Source organism: Calypte anna, chromosome 15 (genome assembly GCF_003957555.1).
Source record: "Calypte anna isolate BGI_N300 chromosome 15, bCalAnn1_v1.p, whole genome shotgun sequence".
In the NCBI taxonomy this organism is placed as follows: Eukaryota; Metazoa; Chordata; class Aves; order Apodiformes; family Trochilidae; genus Calypte; species Calypte anna.
In genome coordinates this window covers 4,997,469-5,011,883 of record NC_044261.1, presented here as the reverse complement: position 1 = coordinate 5,011,883, position 14,415 = coordinate 4,997,469, and the positions used below count along the sequence as shown (strand labels likewise).

General features: G+C 49.4%; 2 protein-coding genes across 2 annotated transcripts; both read left to right on the top strand.

The window, feature by feature from the left end:
- The first annotated feature begins 2,538 nt into the window (after positions 1 to 2,538).
- GSC2 (goosecoid homeobox 2) lies at positions 2,539 to 4,441 on the top strand. Its single transcript, XM_008502841.2, has 3 exons — positions 2,539 to 2,839; positions 3,547 to 3,794; positions 4,259 to 4,441. The coding sequence occupies exons 1-3, from the start codon at positions 2,539 to 2,541 to the stop codon at positions 4,361 to 4,363; spliced, it is 654 nt and encodes a 217-aa protein (XP_008501063.1). The 3' UTR covers positions 4,364 to 4,441.
- An 891-nt stretch (positions 4,442 to 5,332) lies between these two features.
- Positions 5,333 to 12,693, top strand: ESS2 (ess-2 splicing factor homolog). Its single transcript, XM_030460809.1, has 10 exons — positions 5,333 to 5,570; positions 5,882 to 6,050; positions 6,261 to 6,356; positions 6,953 to 7,119; positions 7,818 to 7,935; positions 8,655 to 8,788; positions 8,934 to 9,036; positions 10,365 to 10,474; positions 11,363 to 11,478; positions 11,992 to 12,693. The coding sequence occupies exons 1-10, from the start codon at positions 5,418 to 5,420 to the stop codon at positions 12,275 to 12,277; spliced, it is 1,452 nt and encodes a 483-aa protein (XP_030316669.1). The 5' UTR covers positions 5,333 to 5,417; the 3' UTR covers positions 12,278 to 12,693.
- Positions 12,694 to 14,415: the final 1,722 nt, after the last annotated feature.

Sequence of the window (14,415 nt, the reverse complement as noted above, 5' to 3'; positions counted from 1 at the left end):
TGATAAGAGCCTGTTTCTTTTCTTTTTATCTATATCTATATTGTCCTGCCTTGTCTGCATTTTTTTTCTTTCTTGTTTTATTTTCCTTGCCTTTTCTAATATGAAATAGCCCAGCGATCCTATCTCCTGGAGGCTCAGTAAACAGAACATCAATAATCCTTTTCCTTTATTCCTCTCTGGTAACAGGGTGCAGAGAAGTGTCTGCCGATTGGGATTTGATTACCAGCAGCTATCAAAAGTCTCTTTGTAAGATCTGGGTCCTAAATCCCATAATTCTTTGATAAAAGAAGTATTACCAGTCCATTTTCTGAAGTGAAAGGTACAGGAGGAATGAAAGAAAGCAATCAGCAGAGATCCTAATAGGCTAAGTGCATGTGAGGTGGGAAGGCAGGGACAGGCAGGGGAGGCCAGGGAAAGGCATCCTTTGTTAAGGATGGGGAAGGAGAATTAATCTGCTTCAGGCCTATGATTATTACAGCTGAGAGCAGAGAGGGTTGGATCCTCTACTTGCCCGTGGCACATCACGGCTTGCCTGCCCTATGGTCCCTCTGGACTGGCACAGTATGGGGATCAGAACTTGGCCCCACATCCATCTCCTGTGTCTGTGCTTGGGCACACACAGAAAAGATGGAAGCAGTTTGGGATGGGCCCTGGTGTTGTGCATCCCCAGTGCCTCTTTGGAGTGCTGGCATCTTGGCATGGCAGCAGGGAAGATGTCCAGACCATGTCAGTTGCAAAGGCACCTTCCTCTCAAACTTATAGAACTTGGTCATACTTGATGCATGCCATGGCAATAGCTGAATGAGAGTCAAACAAAGGGATGGAATTAAAAATAGTTGTTTGGTCTTAAGTGAGATTTTACAGAGATATGAGGGTCAGTGAGGCTGTGGGACATCTCTTCCTGGCTTTGAGAGACCATCAGGGTGAGGAAGGACAGGCAGAAATCAGAACCAGAAGAAAAGAGAAGAGATAGAGAGCGGCTTCCCTGGAGACTGGCTCCTGTTTCCATATGATGCTGGAGGGGTTGCTGGGCTGTTCAGTGTGAAGCCATGAGGTGTCACAAGAACTTTTGATGGGCAGTGGTTTCACAGCACTCACCTGTGTGGCTCTTCGGTGTATCATGAGTGAACTTCTCTTCCCTGCACAGAGAAATGATGTGAGAGAGCACTCCCCATGTGAAATCCCAAAGCCTTGGGTTAAGCCACACTGAGAGCAAGAGGACTTGGGTTTAAACTTTTCTAAGTAACCTGAGCTCATCCCCAGGTTCTTTCTTTTCACCCCAGCTACTCATTTCCATTAGGAACCCAAGATGGAAGATGTCCTCTCTCCTCCCACGGACTCCATCTGCCAGGCCTTGCTGTTGGCTTTCTGGAGGGCTGTTTCCAGGTGTCCCCTCCTGTCCTGAGGTGCTGCTCTTGGCTGTAGCCTCACTTTGACAAAAGAAGTTGGGAATGGGACTGACTAATCTTTGGGGAAGCCTGGATGCTCCAGGCAGTTGTCTTGGCTGCTCAGGGCTCATAGAAGCACCCATAAGCTGTGGCACCAAGGCCATGCTCCTGGTCAAGCTGCTGCAGGACCTTGCTGCCTGCCAGCACACAGAGGAAGCAGGGAGCATTCCCAACACGGAGCAGGGGAACAGGAGGTGGCTGTACATCACTAAGCTATGCCACAGAGCTATCACAAGCTCTGCCAGTAATCTAATTTACCAAGGGCTTTGAATCCTTGCAAAGCACATGTTGGATACATGCAAAGCATCTGTATTGTCACTGTGATTAGGGCAGCAGAGGTGGGGTAAAGGAGAAAAGGGAAAATAAAATTTCTCTGTGTTTGGCAGAAAATAAATCAACTTTCACAGAGAGTTCTGACACTGCCAAGGGCTGTGCTATCATTAAAAATGATTTTTTATTAGGCTGAACTCTCTCCTCTCTCATATTGTATGATATGACAGCTCTCTTTTGATGGGAAAGCTTTCATTTGGCCAGAGAAAGGGATAATTTGCTTCTTTTAAGGAGTTAATCCTCTGGTCCATTTCCGGGCTGGGAACAGCTATCCTCCCCCTTCCTTGGATGGGAGGCAGCAGCACAATGGAGATCATAACCACCTCAAATCTACACCCGAGATGGAGAAATCAGATTTCCTTCTCCAGTCATTTTTGTGGGATTAGCTAAATCTTAGATCCACACTAAACCTTCACAAAGCTGCCAAGATTAGTTAGAATTTAGTTTATTCACAGGGGGGTTTACGGTTTTCTTTCCAAAGGGATTATATCTGTCCCTATATATATTTAGGGTGGCTTCTGTCATAAAGCAGCTAGGCTAGGGGGAGAAGAAAGTGTGTGTGTATAAAATAAAAACTCTGCTGTGGGAATGACAGTCGCTTGAAACACCAAGACAAAGCAGTGATGCTGGGAGGCTCCTCCAGTCCATTTAAAAGCACACAAGCTGCCTTTTTCCTGGCAAGATCCTACTCCAGAGTTAGGGCAAGAAGAGCAAACCCTGCTCAGCCTGAGCCTCCTGCAGTCACCGCTGCTGGCCGAAGATGTCATCAGAGCCAGTGATGGACACGGAGAGCAGCAGGAGAGGCCTGAAGAAGCCATGTCCATTCAGCATTGAGGACATCCTCTCCAGCCCACCAGAGAAGAGCCCCCAAGTCCTGGTCCCACTGTGCCTGCGGGGCATCTTGGAGTGTGGTCCCAAGGGGGTGTGTGAGCTGGAGCCCATCCCAGCGGGTTCCCTACGGGAGGAGGAGGAGGAGGAGGAGCTGGAAGGGGGAGGTTGTAACTGCTGCTGCTGTTCCCACACCGGTGCCCGCTCCCTGCAGGAGTCCTCGAGTTGGCTGGGTGAGTGTTTGAGGTGTGGGGCAGGGCTGGTGGAAGGGCTGGTGGCAGTGCTGGGTGGAGGAAAATCCTCAGCACAGCTCCTGAGAGCAGGTGCTTCTGCCCGAAACACTGCTGGAGCTCTCTGTTACTGGGTTTTACTGTTTTACTGTAATTGATGATGTTGCTTCACGGGGTGGAAGTTCTCTGTGGATGTGGGGTGCTGTGGGCATGCTGCACACATGCAGAGCTGGGTCTGTGCTTCCTGAGAGCACCTGCCCTGGGGAACCTCACTTGTCCTGTAAGGTTTTGGCTACATCTAACTAAACCACTGCATCTAGACAAAAGCAGAAGGGAAAAAAAAAAAAAAAAGTTGCAAATCCTAAAAAATGCAGTTCAAGAGTATCCTTGAAGTTCAGAAATCCCCCAGATCAGGATTAAAACACATCTCCTTGTGGGGCTGGGAGTTGACATCCATTTTCTGGAGGTGGCAACAGGTAAGTAAACAAGGAAAACCCAAGGAGTGCTCCCCACCTGCACACTTCTCCCACAGCGATGCTCCAAGCCCTCCTCTCTCTCACATGGCAGTCACACAGTTTGTCACCCCACAGGACAGCTGCCTCCTTCCACACCAGATGCCTGGGTGCAACTTGTGCCTGAGCTGCCACGAGCAAAAGGGTGTCCCAGCCCCCAGCCCCTAACGCTGCTGCTGCTGTGCCTCTGCCCCACAGACACCCGCTTCCCCTGGCCCATGAGGCTCCTCCACTCGGCAGTCAGGGTCTGTAGAAGTCCCCAGGGGAACCCGACCGAGCTGCAGAATTTCCACCAGATCCAGCGCCGGACCCGCCGGCACAGAACCATATTCACTGAGGAGCAGCTGCAGGCCCTGGAGACACTTTTCCTCCAGAACCAGTACCCGGACGTCATCACCCGCGAGCACCTGGCCAACCGGATCCACCTGAAGGAGGAGAGGGTGGAGGTGAGACCCTGTGGGGTGCTCTTGGCTGACACCAGCCAGGTTGCTGCAGTGTCTTTTTTTGGTGACTGCAGACCCAAAAAAACATTCTTGGGTGTTTAACAAAACCCAGGGTAGGTTTGGCAAGCTGCAGAGGAGTGTGAAACAGTTCTGATTTGTTCTGGGGTTCAGTGCCACTCTCTCCCTCCTGGTTTCACCCATGAGCATACACAGACGGGCTCAGTTCCCTGCTCATTCCTTATCCATGTGATCTGTGTGACTCCTGAATTTGCCATGGGTTTGCCATGGGGGCTTCCTTTGTGCCCCTGCAGGATTCCAGGGGAGGGTCTGATTGAATTTTGTATCAAAACTTTTATATCAGGAAATATATTGCAGCATCCTACCCTCATGCCGTACAACCCAGGAGTTTTACTCCCCACCGCCAAGTAACACGTGAAATGCAACAGTTTTTCTTCTGCACTTTTTAGGTTTGGTTTAAAAACCGTCGGGCCAAGTGGCGGCATCAGAAAAGGGCATCTGCTTCAGCTCTGATCCTTCAAGGCACCAAGAAGCCCCCCGGGAACAGCTCTTAGTGCTCAGGGGCTGCACCTCGGCAGAGGAAAACCAAGAAACATCCCTTTCCCACAGCCAGCAGGTTCTGTAGGGGGGGTAAACCCAGGGGGACAAATGCAGCAAAAAGGAATCTTTGTGATTCCCAGGGAGGAAGAGAGGTAAAAGCAGATGTGGCACTTTTGATGTCCCGGTTTCTCTCCCAAACTCAGTTCACATGGCACATAACTTCCCACGCGTGACTCCCGGATGCTCCAGACTGCCCAAACCCGTAGCCGTGTTCCGTGTGTGTCTGCTTCCCGGGGGGGGTCCCCGGCCCCGTGCTCGGTGCAGGCTGCGTCTGTGCTCGTGTCACTCCCGTACCTTTGGCAAACACCCCGCAAATGAACGTTTCCCATTTCCCGCACCTCCACCGCATCCCGAGTGGCTTTTGGGGCTGAGTTTACTCAACAGGCAACTTGCTCCTTAGCAAAGAACCGCGGGTCTCTCCCAGGGGGGGGAGGGGGTCCACCCGCGGCTGCCCCCCGGGGCTGGCACCCCCGTGTCCCGCCTGCTCCGGCGATCGGTGCCCGTGTCCCCGGCAGGGCTGAGACCCTGTGCAATAACCCCGAACCGGGGGGTGCCCCGGACACGCCCTCCCCCCAGACTGCTCCCCAAAAGGACACGTTCGCCCCAAGGCTCCGGGCAAGGTGCCGCAACCTTCCGGCGGCGATCCCCGCTCCCCGGGATGGTTCTGGGGTGGGGGTGGGGGGGCGGGAGACCAAACACGGTGGGTACCGAGAGCCTCACCCCGGCAGAGACCACCCGCCTCCTCTGCGGCTCCCCGGGGTCCCGTGTCCCCCCCGCAGCCCCCGCAGCCCCGGGCACGAAGGTTCCGCGAGAGGGCACCGGGCGAGTCCTCCCGGCCGGTAGGGGGCACGCTACCCGCTCGTACCCGCAGCCCAGGTCTCCCGCTGGGCGGGGCGTTCCGGTGCCCGTGGAGCGGCGGGGCGGTGTCACGGGCGGGGGTGACGTCACGGCGCGTCGCTTTCCCGACGGCGGCTGCGGAGGGTCAGTGCGCTCACCGGTACCGGCGCCATGGAGGCGGCTCCGGGTCCGGTTCCGTCAGTCTCCTCCGGAGCCTTGGTGCCCGCTGCTGCTCCGGGCACCGCCCTAGCTAAGGGGAAGGAAGCGGCCGCGCCGTCCCCGAGGCGCCCGAAGAAGATCCTGGATGAGGAGGCCTACATCGAGGTAGGCCGGGGCCGGGCAGGGGCAGAGCCCGGCAGGCCCCGTACTGCGGGCAGCGGGGCCGGGCGGCTGCCGGTCTGGCAAGGGCCGGATCGGGCCCGTCCGCGGACACTGCCTGCTGGGACCCCGGCTGCGGGTCGGCCCGGGGCACCAGGCACCCCCGGCGGCTCTGGTCAGCGCGCTGCCACCCGCCCAACCACGGCTGGGAGAGCCCGGGGTCCGCCCGCCCTTCCCCGGCGCTGTGTGTGGCTGTCTCCGAGCTGATGGAGTCCTCCGGGGGGTGGCTGGCTCTGAAGCTGTCTCTGTGTTTGTAGAGCTTAGAGACCATCATTCAGCGAGACTTCTTTCCCGATGTGGAGAAGCTGCGAGCGCAGAAGGAATATCTGGAGGCTGAGGAAAGTGGGGACTTGGAGAAAATGAGACAAATTGCTATCAAGTTTGGTTCCTCCTTGAGTAAATCGTCGAGGGACACGCCTGCGCCCTGTAAGAGCTACTTCTCTGCAGCATGAATGCTTTATCTGCTGATATAAATGCTTTGTTTTGTCTAACTTTGTGCAGGCAGTGCTTATCTAAAAGAATCAAGACTGATTTTGCATAGGAATTAGCTTACTGAATTAGGCAGTAGCCAGTATGTCACAGTAAGTGCCCTGTTCCTTTCTTTAGTAACCACATGAGCCTTTTTTCCTGTCACAGATGTTACTCCAGCCACCTTTGAAACCCCAGAAGTGCGTCCAGGTGGTCTTCCAGTAGGGAATAAATCCAAAGCTGGCATCAAAGCAGCAGAGGAAGGTAGGAGAATGCTGTTTTCCTTGCCAAATCCTTCAGCATCAGGAAGATGTGTTTGTGTGCTCTGTTTCCTGTAAGGGTTTTGGGTACCCAGGAGATGTTAAGGAGTTTCCTTTAGCCTCCTAGCAGGTGAAAATGATCACTCTGAACCTGATGTTTTGCATCATGTGTGTGAAGTCTCAGTTATGAGTCTCTAGGGCTACATAGATTTCTTAACTCAGTTGATCCTTTTGAAGGCAGTAAATTTTTCCTGTGTCCCCTGAAATTTGTTCTGTAAGTCAGCAAAGGCTGCAGGAGCAGAGCCTTTCATCTGTTGGAAATGTCAGCCAGCAGCTGGCCACTTGTGCATTTTCCCTACAGTACAAATAACTCTAAACACCACCTGAGGTTTTACGTGAAAGTTGGTGATAAATCTTCTAAAAAATAGTTTATTATTGTAACTCCCCCTCCCCTCCCCCCGAGGATATAATTTGTTTTTTCACCAAACTGTATGTAAGTTATGGGTGGGTCTGTAGAAGGCTCACTGCCAGAAGGCTTTAAGAGCTCTCATAGAAAGGGAGGCACTAACTTTTCTCAGGCTTCTTCCCTTCTCTTGCTAGGAAATGCAGAAAAAGATGATAAAGAGGCACTTCCCAGTCTGGACAGCTTCTTGGCAAAACACACAAGTGAGGATAATGCTTCCTTTGAGCAGATCATGGAGGTGGCCAAAGAGAAGGAGAAGGTGAAGCATGCCTGGCTGTACAGTGCAGAGGAGGAGTATGCTGAGGTAGGGAGAGGGCTCAGCTGTGCCTGTGCTGCACTTCCCAAGTGGCACAGCAAGGAAACACCATTTCACTGTATTTTTTTTTTTCTTGTTTGGTTAAATAGAATAGTATCTTGCTTTCTGTTTTGGACTCCTCCTATAAGTCCTGCTATAAGCACACAAGTAATTGTGTGATTATGACAAATGTTCCCATAGTACTGCCTATGGAAATATTTGAAAACTCCCCAAGTACTGAGAATTGTCTCTTCTTTTGTTTTCTTGCCTCAGCACAGCTTGCCTGAGAGCAGCATGGTACAAATATTGTCTCAAGTTTCCATGACAAAGCAGTGATATCTTTATGTCAGATGTGTCACATGCTTCTCATCCCTCCCATAGCAAGCAATGCTTGATTTGAATTTTGATTACTAGAGAAAAACCAGAAGTTTGACCCATCTCAAGTGTTGTCACAGGGTGCAATAAAGTCCTGAACAGAACCTTTCTGAGAAGCTCTTTGATTCTCACTTGATATTATACCAGAGCTTCAGGTGGGGTTGTTTGCAGGCTCACCTGGGAACAGGGTGGTTTCTCAGATGAGGGAGTTCCATGCCAGGACATGCAGCTGAGCCCATGGCTGAGCTCTCCAAGCCTGACTGAAAGATTTCAGGACTCTGACCTGATTTTTTTTTTCTTTTTTTTTTTTTTTCTCCCATCACCCTTTCAAGCGCCGCAGTGAGAACCTGGCCCTTCCCTCAGCAGAGCAGCAAGCTCTGGAGAATGTGAAGGCTGGGCTGGAAACCTGGGAGTACACAGCTCGAAACACCCTCATGTATTATCCAACAGGTGAGTTGTGAAGTGTTCTCAGGAGAGGTGTTGGTTCCAGGTGGGCTGGCTCCAAACAGTGCTTGCAGCACTGCTGTGAGTGACTGAGCAGCTCTCACTGGTGATACTGCACTTTTTCATATGTGAAGCTCATATATATGAAGTTGTTAAAAAGCTTTGGGGTCTTTTTCTTTCTTTGGACCTTGCTCCTTTGCCTCTGGTTGCAGTTTGTTTCTGTTATATTTGTCATTGGCAGGTGTCTGTATTACTGATGTTCAGGAGCCAAAGCTCTTTCCAGTTTGGTCTGTCTTATTTACAAGCTTTTTCTTGTCATCTTTATTAATTCCTTCCTTCTGCTCAGAGAGTGCTTCATCATCTTGTTTGGCTCCTTGGTTGCTGTAGAAAACCACATAGTTTTATAAACACAGTTTTGTTTCTGACTAAATGTACAGTTTATTATTTCTGCAAACCAATGACAGAGAGAAAAGGAAGTCTTGTTCATTGTTTTCTAAAAAAAAAAATCAACCCTAACATCTGATCTTAATTTATACATTTCAGGTGTTACAAAGCCTTTATCTAGTGCAAATACTGTTATACATTGCTAGAGGTGCACACAGCAGTTCCTGATGTGTTCTGTGTTGTGTAGGAATGTGTGGGAAGTGCTGTGTTGGTTGGCAGCCTCAGAGCACAGTGCCCAGAGTTACCTCTGCCCTTCCTGAGCAGACTCTTTGCTTTTCCAGGTGTCTCTGATGAGGATGAAGTTTTTAAGAAGCCCAGGGAAGTTGTCCATCGAAACACACGTTTTGTGAGGGACCCTTTCAGCCAAGCTGTGAGCAAGTCACAGCTCCAGCAGGCTGCAGCCCTCAATGCCCAGGTTGGATAATTTTACTGCTTCTGACTAAAACCTTGTTAAACTCTGCATTTCTGTTGCTCATCAACCAGGAGCACTGTGAGTGTGCTGGATGCAGCTGACTCACAGCTCTCTCCACACAAATGACATTGGTTTTTCACTATTTCAGTACAAACAAGGCAAAGTGGGACCAGATGGGAAAGAGCTGATACCTCAAGAGTCTCCAAAAGTGAATGGCTATGGATTTGTGGCTACTCCCTCTCCTGCTCCTGGTAAGACAGTTTTCCTGATATTTTTTTTTCTGATGTAGGATTTCTGCTGCATTTATTTTCATGTTCTGTGCACCCACCACTGGGGTATTGGGTTTTTTGACAGTTAAGACAGTGAGCTAAGCCTCCTGTCTGTGTGTATCTCATGAGCTGATGACTTTCTTTTGTGCCCTGTGTGCCAGTTGTCTGCAGTGCCTAAATCCCAGTCCAAGACACTGGCAGAAGTTTGTGCCTGAGAGGCTCTGGGCAAGTTCCCTTGCCATTGGTTAGGAATAATCCTAAGTGCTGAGGCTTTTTAGGCAACTGGGGTGCTGTGGCTGCTTATTTTGTCCCTGAATGATGCTTCTCTGGAGACTGAAACATTTGTTGAACATTAACCTTCCAAGGAGCTCATTTTTTTTCTAAAGAAGGAGCATTTGTGTCAATGTCTCTGGTAGTTTGCTGAGTGGTGGTTCAGCCTGGCTGACTGTGGCATGTGTTACTCCCTCCATGCTCCAATGTGTTATTTTTTTCCAGGTTTGGGGCTTTCTGGGTTCTTCCTTTGTCTGAATACACTTGTGTATTGCAGATGCCTTTTGTTCAGGTGCATTGGCCACCCAGTCAGAAGAAATTTATTTTTCTTCCAGTTGAAATGTGAATTTTTACCTGCTCCCCACCACCAGCTGTCATGCTCCTCAGTCCCCTTTTGTTATGCTGAAATGGGAAACATGATGAGGCTTTTCCCCTAGAAAGCCTGTAGGTGGCATTTGGATCCCACCTCCTTTCTCCACTGAAAATCCCTTTTCCAAGCCCTGGTCAGTAGGGATTTTCTACCTGGTGACTTAATTGGTCTCTTAGAATCTGTTTTGCAGTTGTAGCTGTCAGGCAAGGTGCAGTCACTTTGTGCTGCAGGCCATCCTCAAGGCAAATTGAGGGTGTGTGTGGCTGTCCCAGGTATCTTGAGTCTTCTGCTTGTTTTCCTGATTTTAAATAGTTCCCTGTGTTGAAAGAGTTTCTGTACAATAGCAGAGAGGAAGGCTGGTACTGTAGAGAAAAAAAGGAAAGTGTTACTGAACAAAAACTCACCAAATGGAAAATAAACAGATGAAACAACTGTTTGTGTGTGGTCACCTAGAGGGTGACACAGCCTGTGAGTTTGGTCATTCCCTTTTCATGGGAGCCACATGTTTTTCAGCTTTGCTGAGGTCTCCTCTGCTGTGGAGGGGCTCATTTGTGTGGTGATGGAATTGCTGCATTTTATGATTTGATTCCCTGGATTATTTTTTTTTGTGGTATACACATAGTCAAATGTCTTGTGTGAGCATGACTTTTAAATTTAAATTTGTTTTCAGGTGTGAATGAGTCTCCTTTTATGACCTGGGGTGAAATTGAAAGCACCCCTTTGCGTCTGGAAGGGTCAGAAACACCATACGTGGAGAGAACACCTGGACCAGCCTTCAAGGTATTTCATGTCAGGAGTCAGCATGTTGTTATTTTTTGGGGGGGAAGGATAAGAAAGGAAAGGCAAGTGAGTAACTGATAGATTGAACATTGATGTGGGATGTGTGACACCTCTCTGGGCTGTGTTCCAAGGCCTTGAGACTAAAAATCTCTGGAGAGTGGAGGTGGGCATGGTTCCACGTGAAGGCTGCTTGGTGGAGGTACCTGAGGACACACACTGTTTGGCAGGAGAGTGAGACTCAGCATTTGATGATGGGCCCAGCTTTCAGAGGAAGCTGGAGAAACACCTCATCTCTCTGATTTGAATGTATGAATGGGTAGAAATTGTAGGATTTTCCTCTGGCTTGACCTTCTGTCTGCTTCAGCCTGAGGCAGGTGCATCACTTGGAAGTAGAAAAGACAAAGGTCTTTGCTAATGGCACCAGACCCTGCATGCCACCTGTCTTCTGGTGTTACTGAATATGGGCTGTCTGAGACTCTTGGTTTAAGAAAGGTGTAATTCTCTGTATGTGCCTCTGTTTTGTCAGGCTCCAAAGCCCTTGGCTGGTTCTCCTGCTGTTCAGCAATGTCTGTGTTTGCCTGTGAGCTGGCTGGCTGCAGGCCAGGCCTGGCAAGACACAGGTGACATTGTTTGACTAGGAGAGACAGCAGGAGGAAATGCCAGAGGTAATGGCAGCAACCTTGACTGAACTGGTTGTGCCATTTTTGTCACTCGGAGAGGGAGGCTGAGGGCCTCCTGCCCTCTCTGGCTGCTACAGAGCAGCAGGGAGGTGCGGGCTGACCCCCCTTCTCCCTGATTTGGATCCTTGGAGTCAAAGGTGCTTTGAGTTGTGTGTGGAGCACTCAGAGGGGAGTGCCCTGGTGAGTGAACTCTGTGCTGCATTTATAGATCCTGGAGCCTGGGCGCCGTGAGAGGTTGGGACTCAAGATGGCCAATGAAGTGGCAGCCAAAAACCGAGCGAAGAAGCAGGAGGCAATTCGGAAAGTGGCAGAAAACCTGGCCAGGTGGGGACTTGTGTTGTGACAGCAGAGCTGGGGAAGGGTATGTTCTGGGGAGATTTTAAATCAGCATATGCAAAAAGGGCGGAATGGATGCAGGAAGAAGCACGATCAAACTAAAATTTTATAGAAATTAAAATCTTAATTCCTGAGAGAAAGTGGCAGGTGACTGTTCCTGGTGCTCCCCCTTGTCAGTGTTGCTGTTCTGCCCTGCAGCCACCCAGCAATGCATCTGGGTCCCTGTCTTGCCTCATTGCAAAGAGGAGACATGATAAGGCAAGCCTGGGCTGGGTCATGGGAGGGATGGAAAAGGCTCAGAGGAAAAGGCAGGCAGTGCCACTCAGTTTTGGGAGGGATATTGGAGGTTTCTCTGGCACTTGTCTCCCTGGAGAGACTGGCATTTACCTGCAGGCCAAGTCACCTGGAGGGACACGGTCTCTTGTGTCACCATTGATACTCTTCCTGATAAATGGCAGATTTTTATTGTAAAATCATTTAAAACTGTTTGTTCTATTCCAGCCTCACTCCAAAAGGACTAAGCCCAGCCATGTCACCAGCTTTGCAAAGACTGGTGAACAGGACTGCAAGTAAATACACAGACAAAGCCTTGCGAGCCAGCTATACGCCTTCCCCAGCCCACACAGGAACTCCTGGTTACAAGACTCCAGCAAGTGGGCCACACACGCCCACCAGCACCCCCCAATCTAGGACAGTGTCTCAGACGCCAGCATCCCAGGATAATACATCAATCACAGACAATTTACTGCAGCTTCCTAAAAGAAGGAAGGTATCTGATCTCTTCTGAATATTCCGGTCACCAGCAAGGTGACAGTGACCTGGCTGTGCTCAGATGTCTGCAGACTGGATGCTGGTGGTAGTGAGGGGTGATTAGATGCAGCTGTGAGAACAGAAGCCAGTGGTTACAAGATCTGGGACCAGAGGTACCATAGGCTATGTTGCTAAAATAGCCTGTGATGTGCTTTTTGGAAGTTGAGTATCTCCTGCTGTGGTGTAACTTCCCTTTGAACTGCATGGGTGGGAGATGCACAGGGCTGCTGTAACACAAGGTTGCTTCCTGTAACAGCAGAGAAGGTTCTGGACTCCTGAAAAGAGCAATCATTTTTTTTAAAGATAGATTTCTCTTCCTAAGATGGCCATACATTTAAATTACCTTTCTGTACAAAGATGTCTATTTATAAAATGTGCTAAGCCTTCCTAAAAGTTTCTGCCAGTTCATCAAACTTCTTTGGTTTTGTACTTTGCAGAAGGGGGAAACACCACCAGGTGCTCATTGAGACCTGACTCAGAATTTTAGGAAGTTTCTCTTTACTGCAAGTGGAGTTTAAACAGATGCTCTTGAACATACAGTGGGCCTGTCAAGAGTTATGTATGCAAACAGTTTGCATACTGTGTCAGACATCATTTCACACTTCATAATAACCTGTTCTCTTACTGCATCCAGAGTGTGGTTGATGCACGTGTGAATTCTGCAGCTGAACCTGAGAAACTGAGTGTAAGAGCTGCTAAGTGTCAGCAGCACTGGAAGAAACTTTCCAATATGTTTTGACAGTAACTTCTCATCCCTGCAAACCATATCAGGCAGGTCTTTGGGGAATAATATTGTCAAGCAGTTCATTCACCTCAGCAGATGTCCTGTGTCTTCTGTTGCTGTGCTTTGTAAAGCAAAAGATGAGGACTATTGCTGAAAGGGTCCAGAGAAGCTGAAGTTCAGAACCAGCAGTTCCTCTCAGTGTGATGATGATGATGATGATGAGTTTGCCTCAGGTGATCTTTCAGGCCTCATGTGGGTTTCCATCTGGTGTAGGGTGGCCGTGCTCCTCTCCAGCCAGCTTTCCTCTGCAGGGGTGGGATGCTGTTTTTCATGTTTTCACTGGGACTGTGTTCAAGAACTGTTTGGTTTGGATTTTTGTTTGGTTTTTGGTTTTGTTTTTTTTTCCATAGGCTTGTTAGGGGAGGGAGGTGGCTTCTCTGAAGTTCTTAAGTTCATTTTGTTGTTCAGCCCCTCTATTTTGTAGCTCTGATGACTGCTTTTGTGGGCTTTGCAGCTGGCTTTTTCTTAAACCCTGACTGGGTGAGGGAGTTACGTTTTGACTTCCAGCTTCTGCTGTTCTTGAGAAAGGCCCACACCAACACCTTCCTTAGAATGGCTCAGAGATGATTGTTTTGCATATTGATTGCTTCACTGTAATCAGCCTCTGGGGCTTTTTTGTTTTACATTGATTTCAGCTTGTTTGGATTTGTTTTTACAGCTGCCATGTGACTCCAAAGACTTGATGATGTTGATGATCACAACACAGAGAGGTGCTGGGGACAATCTGCCTCATCCACCAGTGTGGATGGCAGTGTCATTCTGAAGAGCAGAAGTGATGCTTGATGAGAGCCAGGTTGGGGCTTTTGTTTTTCCTTCCTGTTCTTTGAAACTTCTGGCTAGTTTTTGCAGTTAGCAAAAAAAACTCTGAAGAGCAGTTTTAGCCATACATAGCCTGTACTCAGAGCTGGGCTGGCTCCAGTTTGAGCTGACTGAGTGTGGGATGAACACTTGTGTGTGCTCTGAGCACCTTTTAGCAGGAAGCAGGTGGAGCCAGATGTGTACATGTCTTGCACCACTCCTGAGTACAAGGCAGCCTGTGTAACACTTGGCAGTCTTGAGATTTGCTGTAATCAGGTGATGTTTTACCAAAACAGGGAACATCCACCGACAGTCTTCTGCAGCTCTAAGCAGTGCCTGCAGCCTTCTATAAGGTCAGGGCTGTTGTATGTCTTGTGTGTGTTGGTGGGGAGCTTCCTCTTGGGTGGTTTCTACTGCTGCTTCCCAAACTCATGACCCTCACTGTGCAAAATCCCTTAATTTTTATTGTGCACCTTGTGGAAATCAATTTAGCAGCAAAGCAATGGTAGGAATTGTGAACACAAGAAATTAAG